The 26162-nt window shown below is 40.3% G+C and overlaps 1 protein-coding gene across 4 annotated transcripts in view; it reads right to left on the bottom strand.

The window, feature by feature from the left end:
• LOC101463825 (actin-binding LIM protein 3) overlaps positions 1-24470 on the bottom strand; it is a 56398-nt gene extending 31928 nt beyond the window's left edge. Inside the window, exons 1-8 of one of the 4 annotated variants that reach the window (XM_076889307.1) lie at positions 24347-24470; positions 24029-24257; positions 17994-18161; positions 5066-5249; positions 3504-3616; positions 2480-2606; positions 2052-2145; positions 1572-1659 (exon numbers count right to left, since the gene is read on the bottom strand). In XM_076889307.1, coding sequence (XP_076745422.1) covers positions 1572-1659; positions 2052-2145; positions 2480-2606; positions 3504-3616; positions 5066-5249; positions 17994-18161; positions 24029-24047 — 793 coding nt within the window. In that variant the 5' untranslated portion in view covers positions 24048-24257; positions 24347-24470. Of the gene's footprint in view, positions 1-1571; positions 1660-2051; positions 2146-2479; positions 2607-3503; positions 3617-5065; positions 5250-17993; positions 18162-24028 lie in introns of all 4 variants that reach the window. The other 3 variants (XM_076889306.1, XM_076889308.1, XM_076889309.1) reach the window with 3 other exon arrangements.
• Between the last annotated feature and the right edge of the window lie 1692 nt (positions 24471-26162).

Raw genomic sequence — 26162 nt, 5'->3', positions numbered from 1 at the left:
TATGCCTTTCAGTACACTTAGTTTGTTATTTGTTAAGTTTTTGTACATATTTTCTGTATTTTTGATTTTTTTTTATAATGTTTCACTCCCTGTTTGTTATTTGTTTTTCTTCTTTGCTGTTGTCTGCTAGGCAGGGCAGCATCAGCACCAGAGATGCGAGTAGGATTAACAAATTGATTCACAAGGCTGGAACCATCACTGGCCAGAGTTTGGAGCCGTTTGAGTCAGTGAGGGACAGGAGGTCACTGAACAAACTGCTCTCCATTATGGACAACCCATCACAACTCCCTCCACTCCACACTACTAAGGAAGCAGAGCTCCTTATCCCTCTGACTGATTCAACCCAATTACCATAAATAACGCTTCAGGAAATCTTCCTGCTGTTCTCTGTCAGACTGTATAAAAACTCTTTGTTCTATGACAAATGAACACACCTGTCAGGTATAAGAAATCTGCCAATTTTAATTCATACTTAGCAGTATTATCATGATATAAATGCTGCATGCTCTTTGAATATGTGGGACTCAAACTAAATTCATCATATATATATACACAACAAGAGTTTTCTTTATCTTCATGTATCTCCATGATTGAACTCATTAACTTTAGTCATTGTTATCTGATTTATAAAACAACATTTCCTGGATGATTTAATTTAAAACCTGGTGATGGTAACATCATTTAGGATAATTCTGTCAGTGACAGCTGAGAGTAATGGAAACAGTGGAGGAGGTGAAGGCTGACAGGTAATTGACTCCAACCTCTCTGTGTGACAGAGGAGGGGGATGTGTGGGTTTCTGTGTATTTACCACAAGTGTTATACTTGAGATCAATAACCTATATAATGGCTGTTACCGCAATCTTTTATTAGGTCAAGGTATTTTTCACTGACATTCCTGGTCTTTTTTTAATATATACACATACACACACACTCAGACATAAACCCCCAAATCCTTCTCATGCAGTCCTTTGCAGAGGTTTCAGGAAATGACGCATGGTACATTAGTTGGAACTGAGGACATTTTAGCCAAGTACCAAGATCTAAATCTTAGTCTTATGTCTGTGTCCACCACAGGTGTAAACATACACATACATATACACTTACCTAGAAGTCATTAAATTATTATAAGTATTTGCCATAAGGGAAGCTTGTCCTCAAAATATGAGTAAACATGTTAATGTCCCCACAACATTAGTAATACCAACACACACACACACACACACACACACACACACACACACACACACACACACACACACACACTTCCACAGATGCAGAATCACACAGAGGCCATCTGGATACTTGCAGGGTACTAATTCAATTGAAGCTAGAAGTCTATTTTTATGCCTGTTAACTGTACAAATGCAGAAGCACATTTGTGACTATGGAGACATAAATTCAGACTAAATTGATTTCCTAACAAATATATTCAGACTTTTATATTCAGAAGTTATAATTATTATTAAATGTTAAGCTTTGTTTTATCCAAGTTCAGGTTGATAGTGGAATTTTCTTCCACTTCATACAAGGGAAACTTATTTTGCTAGTTAACACACAATATCCTGATTACCTGTCAGGTACATTTCTTCTCCTTCTAGGAACATCATGTGACAGCGGGCACATCTCGCACAGCTGGGGTGGTAATGTTTTCCTCCAGCCTGCAGGAAAGGAAAGGAAAGGAAAGGAAAATCAGACACAAAATGGCAAAAGCAAATGGTACAGATGAGAAAACGGGAACAGAGTGGTGATAAGAAACAGAAAAACAATGCAGAGTGAAGAAGGAGGAGAGGCATGATAAGAAACAGGGAAAAAAAAGATGAATAGTGTGAAGGAGATGGGGAAGTGTTGCTTTGTCGGGTTTCCAAAGCTGCTTCGTCATCAGTCAGCACTTCATTTAAAGAGGGACAGCTGCATTTTTTTGCAGCTTTTTATAGACCAGCTCACACTGACAAGCACAGAACACGCACATTCCCACTGTCGTTCCCAGCTGTCTTTAAGCATGCACGCATATTCCCAAAAGCACACATACACAACAGAAAAATGCACTCACCTCAAGTACTTTGCCACTTATGTACCTGTTACAGCTCTCACACCTGATCCCAAACTGACTGTGGTAGTCAGTCTCACAGTAAGGTATCCCATCTCTGAACAGTGAGAAACAGTGAGAAAGACAAAAAGCTCACAGTTTACTCCACAACTATTCATCCTGTAAAGATTTACAAAGCAAGTGCAACATTTCAATTTAATTTTGATAGTAAATAGTAGAAAAATGAGTAAAAAACCTCAACCTTTCCACAACTTGATGACAAATGTTTTAAACGTGCAATTTTCTAGTACGGTAGTTTCAGAATTAAAAGTCTGGATACAGGAGGCAGATTCTGTGCAGTGGCTTTTGATGTGGATTGCTTGAAGAAACGTTTGATATTTGCCCAAGCACACCTATGACTGACTTGAGATAGGAAGGATCAAGCCACCTACTTGCTGATGTACTCTCCAGTGAGGGCGCAGCCGCATGTTCGGCATTTAAAACAACTGACGTGCCACTGTCTCTCCAAAGCCAGCAGAGACTGACCCTGTTTGATCTCCTCACCACAGCCGGCACAGTCTGGAGGGGAGGGGAGGAGAGGGGAGAGGAAAAGCAGGAAGCGCGGTAATGAGAACGCACACATGTACGATAGGAACAGGCAGGAACACTTTGAGCATTTATGCATTTATCACTCCCCTTTTATGTCCTTGCCTTTCTGCTCTGCCAACCTCTCATCACTTCTCTACCTCCTCCTCCTCTCTTCCTCATCCCTCTCTCCTGTCGTGACAGTCACACTGTCTCTGCCAGATGGAGCTACCAGGACTACCTGAAGCAGCAGGCCACCTTCTGTGTTTGTGGGTGTGTTTGGAAGTATCTCCCTGCAGCTACACACCTACAAAGATGCTGTGTTTTTGCAGCGTTCAGCAGGTGGACTGTGCAACTCTAGGTGTTCATTTGTAGGGGAACAAACAGTCTTACATGCTGGATGAATCACAAAGATATGAGTCAGTTAAATATCATTAGGCAGGGAAAAACCATAGCTAATAGCTTTTTTTAAAAATCTTCTTCTTCTTCTGAATCTTCTTCTGCTTGTGTTAGGTTTGATGAATGGGACTTGATGGGATTTAGTTACACACACAAACTTAAATACTCAAAGCTGGACACATATTTATTTCTTCCATTTCTTTAATTTGTTGGAGTATCAAACATGACATTTTGCATATTCTACAGGCTAGTAAATGAACCTTTGAGTTGAGTATATTCTATTTAAAACACCATGCATTTCCTTGAAATATTCATAGAAAAATAATTATTACAAAGTAATACCTGCACAGCTTTTGAAGAACTGGATAATGTGTGTTGGCTTATCCTTTGTCTAGTGAAGAAAATGTGAGATATGTTGTTGCTGTGTATGGTGTTGTACACATCAGTGAGCGTATATTTTCATTTGTGTGTGTGTGCGTGTTTGTTTCTTACAGCTTGGTCCGTGGACCTTGACGGGCTTGTCGCTGTTCAGAGAAAGTGAACACTGCTGACACACACACTTTTTCCCACAGAAGGTCACTCTGTCTCCAATTGGAAATGGGCTTCTGGGAAAGCACGCATAAAAAAACCATTTCAGTAATGCCATGCAGAATGCAGATAGGGTGATAGATAATTCACAGTTTACCCAATCAGAAAACACACGAAATTCCAATTTGCTTGTACTCCCAAGTTGAACAGTATCGATGTACGTAAGTAGTATTGGTGCAGGTAATTCCAAGTTTCTTTAGCAGAAGTTTCACACAATATTTGCCATTATTTCTGCTACCCTTACATTATACATGAAAACTTTCCCAGCATTGAAAACGAACATTTAGCAAATTCTTTTTTACACTGGGACATTTTTAATAACATAAATACTGTCAAAAACTACCATCGGCAGTGTCAGAGGAGTATTTCTGCAGTTTGAATGTAGCAAAGAATAAAACGAGATCTCCAGGCTGATGTCAAAGTTGCGAGGATTAAATGTTGCTCTCAGCTCTGGAAATCTTTGTCAGATTCTCAGTGCGTAACAGTTAAAATGAATAACGCTTCATACCCAGTGAGGTATGGGATAATATTTCAGGGTAAAAGCAGAGGCGAGCACAGAGCCCGTGAGGCAGACACAGGAGCTGTTCTTAAGAAACCAAGAACATTTTAACACACAGCTTACTCGTACACAGTAATCTAAGCAGGCCTCTTCTAAAGTCGTGTGAGAAACAACTACGATGTCTTACTTTAAAAAAAAATGCTGCCTTGCCACAAGGGGTCACCACAGCAGGCGGCTCTGCAGGTTTAATTTGGCTGAGCTTTACACCAGATGCCCTTCATGACACAACCCCAAAGGGGATCTGTGCCTCCGGCTGGAAATGAAGCAGCATCTTTTCACTTGGCAAGCAAACATGTAAACCACTACACTCAGGCCAGGGATCATTTTTATGTGGAGCAGAATTTCAACACAAACATCTTGCAATTATGTTTTTAATCAATCTTTTTTTTTTTTGAAAGGTTTGCATCTCTGTGTTATGACAGAAAACATTCACGCAGAGTAAGTCTGTTAATTTTCTGCGTAGTTCATTTTGCTCACAATATCTACTTGTTGATCGTCATGTTTAAGTTGTACTTATGGAATCACAGCACTTCTTTAAGGTTAGAGTAAGATAATCCCCCTGGTTAAATAATACTTTTATGTCATGATCCATAAATCTGCTGACACCAGGAGCACCAGAACACTGAACCTTGCCACTCGAGTAAGTCATCAGACAACCTGTCCTGACCGGTCTTCAATCCCCACTGTGATTATTAAACTGGATTTTATTCTTTCTTTTTTTTTGTCTGATCCCTTCGTCTGAATTTATTACTGATCTCAGACAGACTACTACCAAGTATGGATTTACAAGATGAATGCGAGTCCAAATAACTTTTTATTACTTTGACTGCCTGACTCAATCAGTCTGTCTGTTTGACTATCTGCCTGCCAACATTTAGGTCTACATGAAGAAACACTCATTCTTTACTTGCAGATGCTGCAGACAAAGCAGTCTGGGTGGTACGTTCTCCCCAGGGCAGACACCACCTCTCCGGTGATGTACTGGTTACAGCTGTCACACTGGGTCCCATAGAGCCGCTGGTAGTCCTTTGTACAGATGTACTCACCAGAATGGTGGAAGAAACCCGCATGCACCAAGTCACAGCCGCACACTAAACAGAGACACAGAACTTCATTTCTCATAAACAGAAGCAAAAAAAAGGATGTATAGTTACAATGTGGCAAGGTTGCTCATGGTAGTCATGTTATTGAGGGCAAACTGTCATGACCAATAAAAGAACAGGGTGTCGAGTTGGTCAAATATGTATGTGATCAGTATGTATGATGTTCCACAAGCTGCTGAAGTAATTAAGAAACTTTAATTGACAGCCTTCTTTGACACAATCAACAGTATTAATCCACTTATCCACATAAAGGTTTCACCGGCTGATTTAAAGTCACAATTAATATTCTGTGTGAGTGCGTGCGTGTGTGTGTGTGTGTGTGTGTGTGCGCGCGCGTGCGTGTACTGTTTGTGGGTGTAGATTAGTACAGTACGAGCTGTTGTCCTTTCTGAGCTCAGAAGGGTTAATACTCTAATCTGCTTTTAGGGATTAGACCAGCGACCATCGTGTCTTAACTCATACAGTATGTTATGCTTGTCCATCCAAATGAAGGTGCAATAAAGTTTCAGCCACTTCAAATGTTTGGAGTCTCACTGATTATGTAATACCATTAGGGAGGCTTCTGACTGGCCTCACATTGTGCATGGAGAACAGCGACTCCAAACACTGAGTAGGAAACACACAGAACTATCTTCAGGAACAAGAAGAACAAGAAGTCCTGCAACAGACGGTACAGCATCTACAGAACCCTGATCCTAATTTGTATTGCTTTTAGCTTGCACGTGTTGTGTTTTATATACTATATATGGAATTTTGTCTCTATCTGCATGTGTCCAATTACAAATCACAACTTTAAATACATTTATGTGGAGGCAGAGCTGTGTGATAAGTGCATATCCAGCAAAAAAAAGGGCACACAGATAGACACAGTGTTTGCGAGATATACTGGCAGTATGATCTACGGCTTTCATTTAGCTAATACAAAGTCCTTCAGCCAAGTGACTGCTTCTAGTCCGACTGTGTGTGAAGGTTAGGCGGCCTCTGCTCAGCTGGTTGATCAGGTGTTTTAAAAGGAACTGAACAGCTATTTGCTCCAGCTGGAGGGAGCTGAGTCCCTCATCTGCCATCAGTTGTGCTTTATAGTATTTATTACAATATGTGTCAGCCAATGGCTTATATTAACCAAAAATTCTTACGTAGTGGAACCAGTGTAAAGATATTTTCCCATGAAAGTATCTAAAAAGAATCAAATTACTGCTATGCTTTCACCTCTGCACGTCTGTCACTGACAGATAATTTGTAACGGACTTGCCCAGGATACGCTGCATTATCCACAGAGGCAGTATGATGAAACCTTTACGTACTTTAGGTTAGACGACTGAAAGGCAGCCAACGGATCAAGATATCGGACAGTGAATTGAACGTCTAGTCTCTAATTAAGCTAATGGCTCTAAACCCAACAGAGTGAGTGGATCTAATCTGAGCCAGTGTGTTAAGAGGCTCAGACAGATAGAGAGAAGGAGTGAGAGAGATGTATAGAACTGTATAGGAAAGCTGAAGACATCATAAATATGGTAAAGCAACATTAAGTAACAATATGAGCCTGCAGCCAAACTCAGGAATTTTCATTTAAATATATTTAAAGGGTTTTGAAAAGGATCCAACTCGCTTTACAATTACCTTATAACACCTTAAAAGTTAGATTTATATGGTATTGCTGTTCAATATACATTTTATTACAATAATGCCAATAATCATTTGTGGACTGCTGACCATAAAAAAGAGTGGAATAATAGTAAACACTACAGAGAACTATGAGAAGTTTATTCAATCCTTATTCATTCAGTGCTTTAGAAATAAATGACAATATTTTAAATGAAGTGTCTGACAAATAGGATCCCAAAGTAAAGACAACACACTGACTGCTGCATTTAAACTGATGACTTTTACAGTAAGGTTCTAATTTCTCTCTGACCCGAATTAAAGCACAAAGCTCACACTGTGATAGACTTTTTTGTAACTCTTCACAGTGAAGGCTAACAGTCTGTCTTATGTACTAAGTATTTTGTTACTTATTATTTAGCCTGAAGATTCTGAAGTAAACTTTTGTAGTGTAGGAAAAAAGATAACAATACTGTATTAAGCGTTCTTTGGGTGGGGGTGGGTGGTTCTTTTCTCCTCTGGCAAAGCGGCTGTTGTACAACTTTGAAATGCCAGCCTGACCTTTATCAGTCGGGCTGAGACTAAAGCAGTTCACAGAGGAAGAGTTACAGTTACTGAAGCACTCATTCTCGAAATCATTGTACTCACATACTGCATGTCAAAACAAAAGGCCATTTTTATGTGACATATAAAAGGTAAATATTGTCAAGCCAAGCAAGTCAACCTGTCATGGTTTTGAGATTTTAGGATGTTTTGGGATTTTTCTCATTTTTGATCATTTTTGTATTATAGTTCTGCGCTTCTGTAGGTCTTTAGGTTCATTCTAGGTTAAAATGAGTTTTGTGTTTGAGTCCTTTGTTCATGTTCTATATTCCTGGTGCCTCTGAGTTTTAATATCGATTATTGTGGTTCGAGGTTTATTTTTTTTTATGTTGGTTTCCTTTTGTTTCCAGTCTCTGTTCCTCATTAGGTTATGTAATCTTTAGTTATCATCTTTTATGTTCCCTTTGTGTCTCCCCAGTCAGTCATGTCGCCATGTTCGTTTATCTCCAGTCACTGTGTCAAGTTGGCGTCTTAGTCCTGGCATTAGTGTTTATTACTTCTTTTTTTATTTTAATGATCCCTCGTCTCCTGTGTGTTGTGTTTGGTTTTGGCACCCCTTGTCTCGTTACTGTGATTGTGTTCAGCTGTGTTCCCTGGTGTTTCCCATTTCCCTCATTACCTGGTGCATCTATATTGTCTGAATCTCCCTTTGCTCTCTTTTACATCATCCATCATGGTTGTGTCTTCTGCAGCACGTTTCCCCAGTTAAGTTGAAAGTTTGATTTTCCTCATGTTGTTTTGTACTTTGTTTTAGTTAATAAAGCCACTTTTTAGTTTTCTCCTTTGTGTTCCCCAGTCCTGCGTTTGGGTCCAACTCTGCCAGCCACACAACCAGCCTCAAATACACATCCCATCATTTCTCACCATGCAGATAACGTTCACACATTCATCACTGTCTCAATGGAAAGCTATTAAGATATAGAGGAAACAGGGAAGAGTGGGAGCTGTTAAGACTTGGCCTCTCCAGAGGCCTCTCTGTTATTTTTGGATTTCAAATCGTAGGCCAGTTTCCAAAAGCTGTTCTCGCTGACAAAAATCAATGCATGAATTTTATACAGGCTGATATCCTTTCATATTTATTTTTCAAATAATCAAGATCACCAGAGAGCATTCAACAAATATTTATGTCATTTTAATTTTCACTGGTGAATTTAAACATATTTAAACCTTTTTATTAGTTTTATCTTACTAGGGATGGCAAAAGCAGTCAGTTAGTAGGTAGGTGTAATCCCACTGCTGGTCCAGACTGAAATATCATTTCAACAATATCCACGACAGACCTAGTGGCATTTTGATCATTTGTATTTCACTAATGACGGTTGCTGGACACGCACAGCTGCATCTCTCCCGCTGCCAGCTCAACAAAACAACAACCTTAACTCAAAATCCAGACTTTTAAGCCGGCGAGGCGTGATTGTAGAGTATTGTACAGGTATTTATTGTCGAACTATTTGAACCTGGTATTTAACCAATTCTCCTTTGATGATACTCACATTCAGCCACTGCTTTGGTTTATGACTAAAACACAAACTTATCGTTATAGTGTCAGCTTTGTGTTCAGTGATAACTAGCAATTGTTAGCTTAGTAACAAACTAAACTAAGATAGTAAATACGCTTATCCAGTTTAATATTTGCATGTTATGCACATATCAGCTGCTGGCATATCTTTACACAATGCTTTGCTATTTTTTTGTGAAACTGATATAAACCCACTTCAGGTCCAATCCATGTGAAGAGGACTTTTAGGAAAGTTTAACAGACTAGGCTTCATGTGCCCATTCAAATATTAGTTAGCTTTAAATGATTGTTTTCTGAAGCATTCAAATATTTTGAGTCTGGTGAACCATGAGCCGTTGGGCTACAGTTACATTGTAAAGTTTTTAAAACTGGGCTAAAAGACCTGCTGCACATAGTGCTGCACATTTTATTAGCATGCTAGTGCTAATAAAAAGCCAGAGAGCCTGACATTGACCACTGATTATTTTTAGGGGCTTGTTTGCATCACATAAAAGAAGATACAAAGCATTAAAGCACGTTAAAAAGACAACGGCTTTAATGAACACAGTAGGACCCAAGACCTGGAAGGAGGGCTGATACATCATCCAGTAGCTCACCATATCTTATAAAAACTTTTTTTTCCTTTGCAGTCATTTCTTTAAAATGTACGCAGATACTGCCACAAAAGGCCCATCCCTATATGTAGTCTTTTAAAATACAAGGGCATGCCTGACCACAAATAATTCCATTGAACTAAAAAATTCATTTGACACATTTACAGTGTAATTATAATAGAAGACGAAAATGTCACAGCAGTGAACTCCCAGAATATAAATGAGCATGTGCCGGCCTGCTACCATCCATTATTCTCCCTCTGTCACATGACATTTTACTCTTTCATGGACAGTTGGAGCAAATCTTCCCACTGCTACTTGAACTTGCTGACTGAGCCTTAATGTTCATATAGGTCAGAGACTTGTCAGGCACTTCTATCCATACCCTGTCAAACAAGACCTTAGGACAATGTGACCTTACCCCTGACACTCCGTGACCCTCACCTGCTGTCCCAAACTGAAGGAGGGTTTTTTTGTTTTGTTTTGTTTTTTTAATATTTAGACTGCTCTGTGTGTTGAATCAGCATTAACCAGTTCCTCCAGGAGCTAAATAAAACCTGACATATCAGAGAGTCCTATATGCAGTGTAAGCCACAAACGATTATTTTGATAGTCGACTAGTCACCGATTATTTTTGCGATTAGTCAACTAATCAGATCGTGCATCCATTGGACGTAAAACTTACAGCTTATTGCACCAGCAGCATCTGCTCTTATATAACTATCATTAGCTTACAGCTTGAAGTGTTTAAGGTATGCGCTAACTGAAAATAAAGACAAGATGATAGTTTATTGAATTTAAATGAAATTTGCAGATTGTTTCAGTGAAGTTTAATAAACTCCTTGCTATCTAAAATATAACAGGACACCGGAGTATATTCTCCAGCATCTCACATTTCTGATAACCAGTTATCTGCTTGACGTTTATTCAGCTGTGTAAAAGTTGCTTTTATATTATATTTTGTGCAAAACTGGGGATCTCAGTCTGCATCATGCCTGCTTTTTCAAAGTTGCCTCACATTTGTCTTTTATTCCTTTAATTAAACAGGAAATCAAGTAGTTTAATAACAAGAAGCTTAAATGGGTACAGATGAATATATTTCACATTAACTAATTACTTTGGTTTCTTAATAAGAAAAGCAAGTGAAGTGAGAGGGGTTTGAATAAATTCTGTTTAATTAGCTCATTCATCTGCAGTTCAATCCATGTGTAGAGAGCAGTTTTTGAAACCACTTTAACTTGCACGACTTCTCACTTGACATAAATAACAATCAATAGAAATCTAATTTCTCTAACAAAGTCTCACTAATAACCCTAATTTGTGATTTGCAAAGCAATGAAATTAAGGCACTATTGAGGTTATAAAATTGTCCTGTAATCACAAGGCCTGCAGAACAGTCTATAAATATCAAGAAGTAATCTATTTATCTTCAACACAACTCCTAAGGCCCAGGACATGATTTTCCATGAGTCCACTCTGATATGTACGAACCAGCTTCCAGATTGGATTCAGGAGACAGACACTATCTCTACTTTCAAGATTAGGCTTAAAACTTTCCTTTTTGCTAAAGCATATAGTTAGGGCTGGACCAGGTGACCCTGAATCCTCCCTTAGTTATGCTGCAATAGACATAGGCTGCCGGGGGATTCCCATGATGCATTGAGTTTTTCCTTTCCAGTCACCTTTCTCACTCACTATGTATTAACAGACCTCTCTGCATTGAATCATATCTGTTATTAACCTCTGTCTCTCTTCCACAGCATGTCTTTATCCTGTCTTCCTTCTCTCACCCCAACCGGTCGCAGCAGATGACCGCCCCTCCCTGAGCCTGGTTCTGCCGGAGGTTTCTTCCTGTTAAAAGGGAGTTTTTCCTTCCCACTGTTGCCAAAGTGCTTGCTCACAGGGGGTCATATGATTGTTGGGTTTTTCTCTGCATTGTTACGAACTTGTATGTCCGTGTGTTTGTTTGTGCAGGTGCTGTGTTTTTGTCTATGTTAATTTAGCTGTGCCAGGTCCCTGTTCCGATTGGTGCGTGGACTTACTGCCCCGGCGTGATTGGATCCAGCTGGAGGACCCGCCCAATAAAAGGAGGCTGGAGTGCTACAGCGGGAGAGGTCCTCGCATTTCTCCTCATCACCCAGCAGTAGTCCTGTGGTAGCCGCTGGCTGCAGTATACGTGCGAAAATTGTGGAAGTGGAGTGGGTAGGGGTGAGCTGCCGTTTATTTTGATCACCCGTTTTCTCCTGTTTTTGAGTTGGTTAAGGAGGTCAGACTCTGTCTTTATTTTGACTTTATTTTGGTGAGGTCAGGGGTGCGGGATTTGTGTAGGTTTGTTTTGTTTATTGTTTTGGCCTTGGCTCACCCTGAAGTGTTGACACTCCCGTTTTGGTTCTCTTTATTCACCTTGTAAATAAATCACTTCACATCTAACGGATTTGTTGCGTGTGACTGCTTGGGTCTTGGGGAGGGAAGCGAGTGCCTCGCTCATGTTATGGCCTGGCCCTAGACGGGTCGTAACAGTATCTATGAAGCGCCTTGAGGCGACTTATGTTGTGATTTGGCGCTATATAAATAAAATTGAATTGAATTGAATTGAATATGTACTTATGGAAAGTTGAGGAAAAAAATTTGGAGGTTGGAGGAGGGGTGCTGGAGGTGTAAGTCATCTTAACCTTACATACATATCACAGTTTTTTCATTATCAATATGTATCTTGGTTAAGGTTAGGCATTAAAAGTACTGTCAGTTAAAAGTGTTTAGGCTTAAAAAGTTTCACGGCTTGGGTTAAAATACGACACGTCTTTCAAAACTTGTTTTCCTGATTGCGGTGGTCACACCTACCTGCTTTGTGCCCATAAACATGAAAAAATGTATTTTTTATGATTGTTTCAAAAACTGGGCTATTCAAGAAAACAAAAACTATTCCCAAAGCACAGATAAATAAATTAAATATCAACCATTAAATAAATTTGCTTTGTAAACTGTATTCCCTTTTTTCACGCCCTGCTTCATCGATTTAATTGTTCCCCAGCCTTCTATTTATTCTCCCTTTAAGTGACAGGTTCAGCTGCACTTTGTCAGAGGCACTCAAGTATCCAAGTACTTTTTCTTTTTACAGCTGTTAATAGTGATTTAAAGCCTATTAGACTGAAGTGCTTCAGGTGTGAATGCATTTATCCACAAACACGCGATATTGGCAGAAAGACTGCAAGTAATGATTTCTTTATTTGAAGCCTGAAGTAAAGCATTGAGTGAATGAAGGAAAGATTCAAAGAAGAAAAATGAATAAGATTTAATAATAACAGATATAATGAAGATGCAAAACAAAAGGAACTCCTGGAGGTGTGGTGTGGACTGTCTCATCTTTGTGATTTGGCTTTCAGTTACACGTACAAACACAGAATACAAGCATGTATGGAAACACACATGGACGTCAGCAAATGTTCATTCAAAACCACAAAAAAGTGCTGCAAAGCAGAGCTGATACAGCGATTAATGCTTTACAGTTTGCCCTTGAAGTCTGTTCTGAAGAAAGAGCCAGGCCATCCATGACTGTGTATGGCTGAGCACACACTAATGGTGATAAAATACACAGACTCTTGCTCCTGGTATGTTTCACTTGTGAAACACAAACTTGTTTTATCTTAAAGTGGGTCAGCCTTGGCAGCAAGCTTCACTAGAATCATAGGAGTCTGTTTTAAATTCATTTGAGAAGGCAAAGCACCTGCAGCTGGATGATCTATCAAAATAAATTAGTGCGTGCCGATATTTCACCGCCTTTGAGGGAAGACATTACAAGCCTTGTCTTGTCTTGTTTCAATACAAAGGAAAATTCTGAGCACTTTTCCTTATTGCCAGTGTTCGAATAGATTTACCAGAAAAGAGATGCTGGAAGGTTTTAGATGATGTAGATGGGGAAGTTTTCTTGCCTGAAAAAGCAGAGATGTCGAGGAGAGAGGATTATTTCAGACACAAGGCTCAGACAAGACAGAGGAAGACGAAGAAGGGCAAGATGGGAGTCGAGGGAGAGATTAGAGGAAGCTGAATAGAGAAAGAGCATCATATGTGAGGAGAAAGGAAAGCAGACAGCAAAGTGAAGGGATGAGGACGTAGAGAAAGATGCGGGGGGACTCTAGGGAGGTATCAATGAGGCTATTGATCTGTCCATCCAGCACACATCTGCCATCCCGTCACTGTCTTCCCTCATCTATTAGCATCATCAATTTAAGATGGATTTCCTTTTCTGTAGCGCGTCTGGATTTGCATGAGTGTGTGATCGGGACAGAAGGATCAAAGAGAAACTGATGAGGGGAAAAGGGAAAAGCACGAGTCTAATCAGTCTGTGGTCTAACTGTACAAAGGCAGAATTATGTGCTACAGCATGGATTTTGGCAGTATTGTTTGACGCTGAGGTTGTGAATAGTCAACATTTGTCAGTCAGATTTTAAATGAAATGCTGTATGAGAGATTTTCAGAGAAATCATTATGTGCAGCCACATTTTTTTATCTGCTTTATGAAAATTCACATTGATGACAAGTATATTAGAATGTGTACAAGGCCATTTTTTTGGTACAACTTTCAGCTCTAAATTGCACATGGGATGAAGTTACTTCTGCACGGTAGTGAGCTTAATTTTATAAAAATAGGTTAAATACTGGACAGAGTGTTACATACAACGCTCTGACCAGTCCTCTAAAAAAGTACATCTTTACTGCTTCCATAGGAATTAAGGGGGTAAGTAGCAGAAGGTGCGGCTAATGAGATGCACTTCATTAACTGATCATAGCAGGTACGACTCTCTCTATAACAGCAGATGTTTGCTGTTCTGTAGCATTCAGGTGTGTTAACACAGTGCCCTGGTGTTCCCAGGAGTGGAGTTTCCATCAAATTTATGCCAAGATCAGACCGTGCAATGGCTAGAAAAACTGAAAAAACCCAAGAGCTACAGACTCTACAGGTCTCAGTTAGCATACCAAATGGTACATTTTATGATAGTACAATCAGAAAAAACTGAGAAATTATGTCTTTTTTGGAAGGGTTACCAGAAGGAAGCCTCTTCTCTCTAAAAAGAACATGGCAGCACAGCTTAGGTTAAGTTGCATCCAGTGGCCACTGGACAAATGAGACCAACGTGGAGATGTTTGCCCATAATGCACAGAGAACACAGTATATCAGCACAAACACCTCATACTAACTGTTAAGCATGGCGGTGGATGAATAAGGATGTAGGGCTTGTTTTACAGCCACCGTACCTGGACACCCTGCAGTCACTGAGTCGACCATGTACCAAAGTATTCTAGAGTCAAATATGAGGACATCTGTCCAACAGCTAAAGCGTGGTCCAAACTGGGCCATACAAAATGAGAATGATCTCAAGCACAGTAGCAAATCTACAACAGAAAAAGAAAATAATTGGGTGTTGGTAAATGATATCCTGTGGTGGGACTTGAAGAGAGCTGTACATAAATGAATGCCTGTAAGCCTCGATGAACTAAAATAACTTTGTAGAAAAAGTGGTCCAAAATTCTTCCACAACCATGTAAGAGACTGATAAAGTCCTAGAAAAAATATACCTTGATGTTATTGCTGCTAAGTCACCAAATTACACAAAAATTGACTGAATACTTGTTGAGACATTTCAATAAAACAAACTGGTTAATATTTTCACGACTAAAAGTGTCAGAAAAACCGTGCACGGTCTTTTCTTCATGCATCACATCACAGACTTCTTATACTGCCAGTCTGATCTAGATTTCTATTCTCTGACTCAATGAAAACTTATAATTAACTGTCATTAAATAGTTCCAGGTTTTCAATACGTTTAATTTATATGTCATTAAAAAGGCCCAAGATCTTGATTTCATTGCATACCACCATCACCACTAGTCACTTCACAACACATTAAAAAACAATTGGAGTCACTCTAAAATAGAGTGTAGCTGCCTCATCCGTCTCACTCTAATGTCTTTGTTCCCTAAAAATACCCCTGTTATTTCCTGAATAGTCACGTTAACAGGCAAGCTGTTTACCAAAGATGCATTGTAACTCACTGACATTCACATCTAAAAAACAAAGAAGGTGGGACGAGAGAGCGACAGCACGGGAGAGCAGAAGCAAGAAGAAGATAACAAGCAGAAGAGTGGAAAAACCAGACATCTGTGTACTAAAAGCTGACGTTTTGATTCTTGTCTGCTCCATCAGCTGACGTCTCCTCTGCTGATGAAGTACTAATGGACTGTGCCATTAGCTAAAAGTCATTAAGCTTACTCTGCAAGATCAATTGTCCATAATAATATGAACTTTAATATCAAACGGGACACTTCTGTCAGTGCATCTGGCTTATGTCCCGTCAGGAGGAGTGAGTGCTTCAATCGAGCAGATAATCAATTATTCATCCAAACAACCAAAAGAGTCATTTCACCTCAGGCTATTTTAAGATCTGCATCTGTAAGTAATGGTGCGTGAGATAAAACATGGCGTTCCATGAAAGAAAAGAAAAAAAAATTAGAAAATCCTCTTCTTCTGTGCTTTGTGACTGAGTGCATTGATGCGATGCTTCTGTCAGATCAAACAGAGAAAACTGTGTTGTCTTGCAGTATGCTTTGGGACTGTGTAGGTCCCGGCCCGTGAAAGGAGGTTAGCTGGTTGGAGTCTGACTAGGGGCTGAAAAGCTGCTGACTGCACTGCTAAGCTAGCTGCTGACTGCAAAGCTGTGTTAGTGCCTTCTGTCCCACCTGCTCGCTGGTGGAGCTCAACCATGCAGAGACATCAAGTGACATATATAGTTCCGGGTTTGCACGCACAACTACATGCACAAATGCACACTGTCATGCATAAACATGTTTTTAAAACAGCGTATAGCTGTGTTTCTAAAAACAGGGCCTCACACTAAATCTAAATGATTAAATCTTTCCTCTGCTTCTTTACACCTGCATCCACTGCTTACAGCTAGGATTTATTTTTGGAGATTTGCTCACTTTATACAATTTTTTGCCTATGTGTTACTACCTTACTGCTAACCTTAGTTGCAAGAGGGTCAGTTTTTCTTTTGGAGAACAGCAATATTCATACCCATGCTACCTGTTTCACCCAGACTGTGTCTTTGTGCTATGCGAAACTAATAGGCAAAGCTAAGCTTTATCTCTGCAAGCAAGTGTGGTAAGCGTATTTTCCAAAAAAGTCGCTTCCTTAACATCGATATAATTTAATTTTCCGCTAGGGTAAATTAGAAATCCTTTATTTATTTTACTTTATGCATGGCATTGATGCGGCGCTCCTTAAATCGGCACTTCTGGAACTTGTTGATATGTGATTCTTTGCATGGTGGAGTTTTCCATTAATGGCTGCAGCTACAAACTGTTTATTTAAGTGTCTCCTGAGGGCCTGAAGATCACAGTCATTCAATCAGTCATTCTGTCTTTTTTTTCTTACTTTGGTGCTTTTTCGAGCATCCCCGAGAGACTGAACTCTCAGGAATGCTCAGTCAGGTGACTAATTAACCTTGTTCATTTGTAGACGTTATCATTAGACCATTTTTTTCTGAAACATTTTGCAAGAATCAAATTCTATAAGAGGACAATAAAATAAAAAACAAAAACGCATTTCTTAGTATCAAGTCACCTATTGTTTTCTTTTAGTTTTTTTTTTTTTTTTTACTGGGGGCATTTTCTATTATAAATATATGTTAAATGACTTCAAAACATTGCAGTCTTTTAAATAACTTTCTACACAGGACCTCAGTCTGTCTAAAAACACAGTTGTACATATTTCAGTCTCATTTTCTGACCAATTAACCAGGTTTTTCGTGAGTATCCAGAATTGGAACAACATGAAAAAAGGAGGAAAGTTATTTAACAGACCTTGAACAATTATGCATTCTGGTTTTCTTTACATGTGCATCTGGGTGATTTAAAATATGATATTATGCATGTTATGTGGCCGGAAAATCTGGACAGAAGTACAATGCCTTATATGTTTAAATGACCAACGATCTTTCCACTGTGCTAAATGATATTTCCTACATCAACATAATTTTTGTCTCTGGAGACAGAACTATTTTCCAAATCGGTGTCTCTAATTTTTTCTGGCTGTTCCCGGTGAAGTTGTGGTTCAGCCTCCATTTCAGTGAGCAAGAAGAAGCTAGCAATTATTCAACTGCCTTGGTTCCTTCTTGTCTGAGTAATTATTTAATATTTAACTATGTAAATTGATGCGGATGAAATGCATTAGACCAAGACTGAAAAACAAATGAATTTAAACCTTTGTATGTAAGGCTAAGAGTGGAGTACGGAAGCAGATATAACTGTGGTGCACACTTAATGAGTTTTTTATGTGTGTGTAATGTAAAAAACAAAAAAATAAATACATACATAAAGCATGTTTGTGTGTGGGTTTATTAGTTTTTTTTCTTTTACCTTTGCAAGTGAAGCAGTTAACGTGAAAGTGTGTGTTCTTCACACGCACCACCTCCCCACGACAAACCTCCCCACAGCGCTCACACACGATGGGTGAATTTCCACGGCTGGAGACGGGAGAGCTGCTGCTGCTGTTTCCTCCATAGAGGCTCGACTGGTACTGAACTGCTGGCAGAGAAAAGAAGAGAGGCAAGGATGAAAAAGCATGTTACTTGTTATCTTTTTGAGCCAGTTGCTCCACAGCCTCAAAATGACAAGGTTTTAAACGCCTTTTTCAGCCAAGCATGTTGTTACAGGGATGGCAAAACAATGAATCGTAATGAATTTGAAAACAGTTTCTCAGTTTTGCCTCATGAGTTAAGATGAAAGCAATCAGTTCTACAAGGCAACAATTACTTTCCAACATCAACCGCTCAAAAAAAAAAACCGTCAGTGTGGCCTTCAGATGACACTCTTGTTAAATGGTGCACAAACACTATGGCAACCAATCCTGTTGGATCAGTAAGTCAGAAAACATGAATAAAAACATTTACAGTAATAGAACAGACACACCAGCGTACACACTTGATTGAATGTTCACAAAACATGAAGAGATTGACTTTGTACCCAATGTCTTCAGAAGCCTCTTAGTCTGCAAGGGAGATTAGCCTGACTTACAACCATTATTATTGCAAGGCACATAGACAACATCTATCATCTGTCTTCTTCTGTCTGTCCACCATTACTATGTCCATGTCCATTATCAATGGTTAGCCATCACCAGTTTATCTGGAAGTCCCGCAGCATCTTAGCTCAGTCATTCTCAATCATCCTGGAGGGGGGTCTCACATTTTGACCTCGGGACTTCCAGGTTATACTCAGCACAGATGTTCCTCTATACTATGCCGGCCACTTGGTTATGGCGTTTCATGTATGCCCTGCCTGCTAGCATCTTGCACCCGCTGTTATGTGCTGGATTGTCTCAGGGGCATCTTTACACAGCCTGTACCCGGAGTCTTGACTGGTGTAGTAGACCGCAGCCTCTATGGATCTTGTGCTCAGAGCTTGTTCCTCTGCTGCCATGATTAATGCCTCTGTGCTGTCTTTCAATCTAGCTACTGGTAGGATTTCCCAATATCAGCCACTTCTTCTATGTAAAGGTGGTCCATGCCATGCAAGGACCTGTCCTTCCATGATGGTTCCTCTTCTTTCTCAGATTTCTGCTGCCTGTGGTATTGACTAAGCAAGTGGTCAGTCGTGGTCATCTTCCTGATAATAGTGGTTCTGACAATCACTAGTCCTCCAACTACTTCCTTCCACTTAGCATACAGTCTCAGGGTGCTGGACTTCCATGCATGGAAAGCAGCTTTCTTGCCTTGATCAGTGGTTTCAATCTCCTCCTTTGATCAGCTGATTATCCCAACAGGATATCTAACGGGCAGCAGGGCGTAGGTGTTGATGGTTGTTCTTCCCATTCGACTGACTCCACAGGATTTGTCTTAGTCTCTGCAGGTATTTGGTGGTTGCAGCTTTTCTAGCGAGCTCTTCATGTTTCCCATTTGCCTGTGGGATTCCAAGTTCTGTCCTCTATGTCTACAATGTTGCCTTCAGGTAGTGCAATCTCCCTCAGTCCTGACTACCTTCCCTTTCCTATATATTTACTTTTTCCATTTCTAATCCTGGATGGCAGCAAACCATTGCATTGCATTTTCTGACTTAATCTTTTTGCATATGTCAATAAAGCTCTGAATGATGTCAAATCTCAACATACATGCAGAATAGCAAAGATACACACACTGCTGAAGAGAGAACAGTGCACTCTGGGGTCTTTGTGAGATTACACCTCTGTCATCCTTATGAAACTAGTCAAATCCATTTTAATGAAAAAGGCCTTTCTTTAACTTCTCCCAGACACACATGTCCATGTACCACATCTGTGTGATGAAAGGACAGCACAGGAAAAGAGCAGTGGGAGGATTAAAATTCACTGCCTGACTCATTAAATTTTGTTTTGCCATAAAAGTAAATTGCGCTCAACAGACCGTACAGCACTCTGAGCAACAATTCTACTGTATTCTGCTCAATTCAATTACATTACAGTTAATGCTGCTGTGTCTCAGAGTATTATGCAATCACAGCAAACACCACGCTGGCAGGTTAAGCTGGTGACAGCAGGAGAGACACGGAAAGAGAGGGTTGTGAATCTAAAAATGTTTTCATGATAAAGAAAAGGTAAAACTGGGACAAAAATGCTTCCTAACAAATTGTATCATCAAGTACACACACATTTGTGTGTGTGTGTGTGTGTGTGTGTGTGTGTGTGTGTGTGTGTGTGTGTGTGTGTGTGTGTGTGTGTGTGTGTGTATCACAGAAGCTGGCATTGGTTTTGTAGCCAGATGGCAGCACAAGAACTGGAACAACAGACATAGAAAGATTTGAGCCACCTGTGTGTGGCTGAGAAATTAAATGTGTTACTGTGTGCGTGTGTGTGTGTGTGTGTTATTAGCAGGTTTAAGTGATCTAAATTTTGGAATTTGAACTCGTGCTGTGTGCGTGTACTGTATATGCAGTGTGTGTGTGTGTAGCATGGGTACTGCTTTCTTGATAATGAAGCTAGGAAAAGTTCTGTCCACACAACAAATAACTGCTCTGTATAACATTTGCTTCTTTAAGCAATACATGACCAATACAATAATCAAAAATATCTGTTTTTATTCAAAAAGGGCGGTCTTCCTAACATATTACCTTGACTAAAACGTTCAGGAATTTGCAGATTTGTGATGAAAAATAAGAGGCTCCCATTGGAGGAAAGGAAATGAAGGAGCTAATTAAAGGAAATTAACATCACATGACATTATTACTATTTAATAATAATGATAATACTGACACTAACACCAGAGTGCAGTGAAAAAATACATTTTCTTTCCAGTTACAGATGAGAGAATCGCTGTGTCATTTATATATACAGTCAGAGTCACCTCATTAGGTACCCTGTGTACCCCTTAATGCAACCTGCTGAAGCTCAAACTGAGCATCAGAAAGAAGAAAAAAGGTGATTTAAGTGACTCTGAATTCAGCATGGTTGTTGTGCCAGTCTGGTCTGAGTTTTTCACAAGCTGCTGATCTACTGGCATTTTAAAGATAAAATATCCGTGAGTGGCAGCTCTCTGGGAGAAAATGCCTTATTGATGTCAGAGGTCAGAGGAGAATTGCCACATTCCTTCAAGCTGATAGGAAGGCAACAGTAGATGAAATAACCTTTCGTTACAGCTAAAGTATGCAGAGGATAGTCTTAAAACGCACAGCACCTCAAACCTTGAAGCTGATGGGCTACAGCAGCAGAAGACCACACCAGGTGCAGCTCCTGTAAGCTAAGAAAAGGAAACTAAGGCTACAGTTCACACCAAAATTGACAATAATAAAACTGGAAAATGTTTTCCTGGTAATGAGCCCGATTTCTGCTGCAGCATTTGGATGGCAGGGTCAGAATGTGATGTAAACATCTTTACATCACAATTCAGGTGGTGGTGGCGTTATGGTGTGTGTGGGGCCTTTTCTCGGACCCCTTAGTACCACCTCAGCATCATTTAAACGCCACAGCCAACCTGAATATTGCTGCTGACCATGTGGATGTTTTTTGTGACCTCAGTGTGCTCATCTTCAAAACTCAAATCATCTCAAACTGGTTTCTGGAATGTCACAATGAGTCTAAATGGCCTCCGCAAGTCCCAGATCAAAATCCAACAGAGTAACTTATGTAGTAAAACAGGAGATTTACATCGTGGATGTGCAGCCAAAAAATCTGCAACAACTGTGTGATGCCATGAAATCCACATGGACCAAAATGTCTGAGGGATGTTTCGTGCACCTTGTTGAATCTATACCATGAAAAAGTAAGTCAATCCTGAAGGCAAAAGCGGTGCAACCCAGTAACAGGCAGGTGTACTTTGTGTAATGGCTGGTGAGTGTTATTGTTATCACGGATGTATGATGCTGATAAATTATTAAAAGTAACTAGAATTTCCAATCTCTCTCTCACTTGGCATTTGCCAGAGAAGACCAGAACTGGCAGGTCCACTAGAGGTGCTGTTCTCTTCACAGACATCTGGATATCCTTGGTGAACGCCAACTGAGCTGCATTGTGCTTGATTGTGAGCACAGATCCCATTAGAGAACATCAGCATCTCATGCAATGCTCATGGAGTCTGTTTGTAATAGTTAGGTCAGAAACATGCACATGAATTGCTCGCTAGAGGTCATTTAGTAGGGCTCTGGCAATGCCAGGCCTCCTGTTCTTATTCAAACCACAGCTGCGTTCAGTACTCCTCATTTCGCCCAGTCACTCTGGAGACTGTGCTGAGAGACACAGCAAACCTTCTCATAAAACCACGTATGAATACGTGCTGGAGCTGGACTACATGTGCAATCTCAATGAGCAGCAGACATCATCTGGTGCTAAAAGAATTGACAAGGACACCAGCAAGAAGCCGAAGTACAGAAAGGAGGTCAGGAAGGATAAAAAGAGACCACAACAGTGCACCTGTTGTCGCGTTCAGCTGCACTAAAGCAGGTGAAATGCTTTCTGACTGGTCAGATTTATGAAGTTTATCTGATTTCATGTTATATTGTGATGATCAAGAGTTCCCTTTATTATTTTTGAGGAGTGCATTAGTGACCCCTTGAAAATGAAATGGCACAAATGATGCCTAATATGCAGTAACTCATAAGTAAAGCCACTGAAATTTTTACGTTTGTATAATTGAGACTTCATGATGGGTCCCAACGAACGACTGGAAACCACTGATTGACCAAGTTAAATTATTTGAATAGTTGAGTTGCAGTAGAGTTGAGATATCCAGTGATTCACACAAAGCATGCAAAAAATATAAAAAACATCTAAAGCATGAATCATTTAACAGTCTGGGGATCCATCGGATTTATCTCGTGACTTCATAAGTCACCCCAGTTATTCTGCTCTGTTTGAAAGCATCTCATGTTTACTCTGACCTGTGACTTCATTGGTAAAAAGCATGAATATACCAATAAAGCTCTGAACCAAATCAGCCAGCAAACAGATAATCCTCTTCTTTTCTGTGGCAGAGTTTGTGGGGGTTACAGTCACTCAGCTGGGGGTGGCCTCAACTATACTGACATGGTACTACTTGTACAAGTGTAGCACCACCAAAGCCCTTATAAGGTTAACTATTCCCTGTGGTGGGAGGTATAAAATTGAATGGCTGCTAGGAGGAGAAGGCAGCTGCTTGGTAGCTCTTACTGGAAAGCACTGTATAGAAGCAGCAGATCCACTTTGTTCTATGTTCCTTCAGAGATACAATTCTGGGATTAGGTGGTTTCACATTGATAAAAAAAACCTGCTTTTATTTGGTGCTATGTTGAGTCACTGATGCATTTTAATATGTGCACCCAGCACAGTGTCAACTACAGATGAGCTCTTTTGTCTTCCAGCTATCAAAGAACAGCAGGCTTCTTCTCTCCAAAATACATCTGACAATACATCTGACAAGCCATCACAAAGTCTTCTAACCGTCTTACTTGTATTGACTACAAAAATGATTTCTCTCTTTCACACACACACACACACACACACACACACACACACACACACACACACACACACACACACAAAGAATAATAGAATAAGAATAATAACAATAAAATCTGCCTCAAAAAGTAAATGTTCGAGTAGTGATTTTAAATATTGGGTCAATAAAAGGAAACAGCCTGCTGGGTGATATGACTTTGGAAATTTCTCTACTGTTGGAGTCCCTCATGAGTCAGTTCATACTGCTGACAGTCCTCAGATCTGGCAACAAGCAATGACATTGAGGAAAACATTGATGAATCCCGTCACCGATCTATAACCAATATCATGCTCTGTTTCAAAATGCCACAGCCAAAAAAAAGCTAGTTAACAGCCTGTCAATAAGTGAGCCAGTGATCAATAACCTTGGCGAGAGGCTGTTTATGTCTACTTCAAGCTAAGCCCTCTCAGGACACTGTGGTATTGATCAGGCAGATTCGCGCACACTGCTTACCGTCCGTCGGTCCGCTCATGGTGCGAAGTTAATTCCCAGAAGCTTGAATGAGAGTCGCCCCGTTAAACCTCGAGTGGCAGGGCAAAAGCTCCGAATATGACAACTCTCTCGTTCCCCGTCCGACTTAAAACTCTCCCTCCCTCACTCTGCCTCAGCCTTGAAAGGGCTTTCCCTGCTCCTCCCGGGCAGAGGATTACTGTCAGGCGGCGGATCGCGCTGCCTCTCCACCCTGCGTAAAGGCAGGAATTAAATGGAAACTGACGATTTACTACTTCTCCTCAAGCTTACAGCTTCTTCTGCCTCCTCCACCTCACAAACCTCAGTGGTCCTCGGTTCCGGTGCAGACGTATCCATTGCAAACTGTTCTGTCACAGCAGCGCCTCTGAGGTCGCCTGTAAACCGGTGCGCTCCGGCGTCAGGGCTGAAATGCTGGATGCTGAGTTTCTGGGGGTGTTCGCAGACTCTGGAGATGCCGGAGCATCTTTGGCCGGGCAAGGCCGGGGCTTTTCTCGCGATGAGAGAGCGCCGAACAGCGTCCGAATTCCAAAGTGCGTCAAAAATAGTCAATAGTCGTGCCTATATTTTTGTGAAAATTTCTATCAGCTTTGCTTCGGTGTTTCTTCGCCTTTGCTCTTTTATATTCCAGTCAACAAATGTGCATCTTTTTTTTTTACACTTATTTTAAATTTGTACCTCATTTTTAGCTCCACAGGGGGTGTAAAGAGTGGAAATTCTAGTCATGCGTATTTAAATTAGATTAATTTTGTAGCGGATAAGTGATTCTGACGAACAAATTATTTCTGAAGATCCGCGTACCAAGGATTAAAACGAAAAAAATATGAACTATTAATAGTTTATGACTTTGATTCCAACTATTAAGTGTAAATTCCCACACGTAGTGAAGTAGCTGTCGTTACTGGTTTACAGTCGCTTATGTCGGGTATATGAGCTAAACTTGGACACCCAAGTTTGTGAGTGCCATTACCTGAGAACGAGGCAACGTAGGATTTTGAAATGTACACCATACGTGCATTTACTAAAAATCCCAGAGGAGAGGAATCTTGACCTCAAGGTCAAGGTCAGAGTTCAACTTTTCTGAAAATCACCTAGGATTTTCACATTTATACCACAGATGCACCTATTTGATAAGTACAGCTATGAGGAGGCTGGGCTGCCTATATTTTTCTTACTTGTGTTCAAGTACAGTTCTGAGCCTGGTTCTGCAAGATATTTCTTCCTGTGTTAAAAGAGGCTGGGCGGGCTGTATGATTGTTGGGAGATTTTTTATAATATTGTAGTGTCTTTACCTTGCAGTATAAAGTGCCTTGAGGCAACTGTTGTTGTAAATTGATGCAATATTAATAAAACAGAATTAAATTGAATTGAATTATTCCATGAATACATAATTCTATTAATGTATAGCTAAATAAATAGCTAAAAAATTGACAGGACAGACCAAAGAAAATATTATCTGTAGATATAGAGAAACACCAAGAGGTGGCAGTGTATGTCTAGATAAAAAGCACTGCACTATTAGTAAAGTCTATAAGTTTGGATAATATTAAAGTAAGATGTGACAAAAAGAGAGAAGAAAAAGTGAACATAGCTGGAATGCATTTATTATTGTCCATAGAAGAAGAACTGGGTATATTTTTGATGCCGCTGAACAAAATCACAGAAATATTTGGATTTATTTGGTATATGGATCCTGGACTACCTCACCGACCGACCACAGTATGTGAGGACTCAGGGCTGTGTGTCGGACAGGGTCGTCTGCAGTACGGGGGCCCCACAGGGAATGGTTCTGGCTCCGTTCCTCTTCACCATCTACACTGCAGACTTCTCCCACAATTCCACCCAGTGCTTCCTGCAGAAGTTCTCTGATGACTCTGCAATAGTTGGCCTCATCACTGATGGGGACGACAAGGAGTACAGAGGACTGACCCAAGACTTTGTGGACTGGTGCCAGCTGAACTACCTCCAGATCAACGCCAGTAAAACCAAGGAGCTGGTGGTAGACTTCCGCAGGCACAAGCATTCTCCACTGCAACCACTGAACATCCAAGGTATGGACATTGAGGCTGTGGACAGCTACAGGTACCTTGGTGTTCATCTGAACACTAGACTGGACTGG

The sequence above is a fragment of the Maylandia zebra genome, linkage group LG10 (assembly GCF_041146795.1).
Source record: "Maylandia zebra isolate NMK-2024a linkage group LG10, Mzebra_GT3a, whole genome shotgun sequence".
NCBI classification, from domain to species: domain Eukaryota; kingdom Metazoa; phylum Chordata; class Actinopteri; order Cichliformes; family Cichlidae; genus Maylandia; species Maylandia zebra.
The sequence above is the reverse complement of the archived record's forward strand: the minus strand, read 5'-3'. Positions and strand labels throughout refer to the sequence as shown.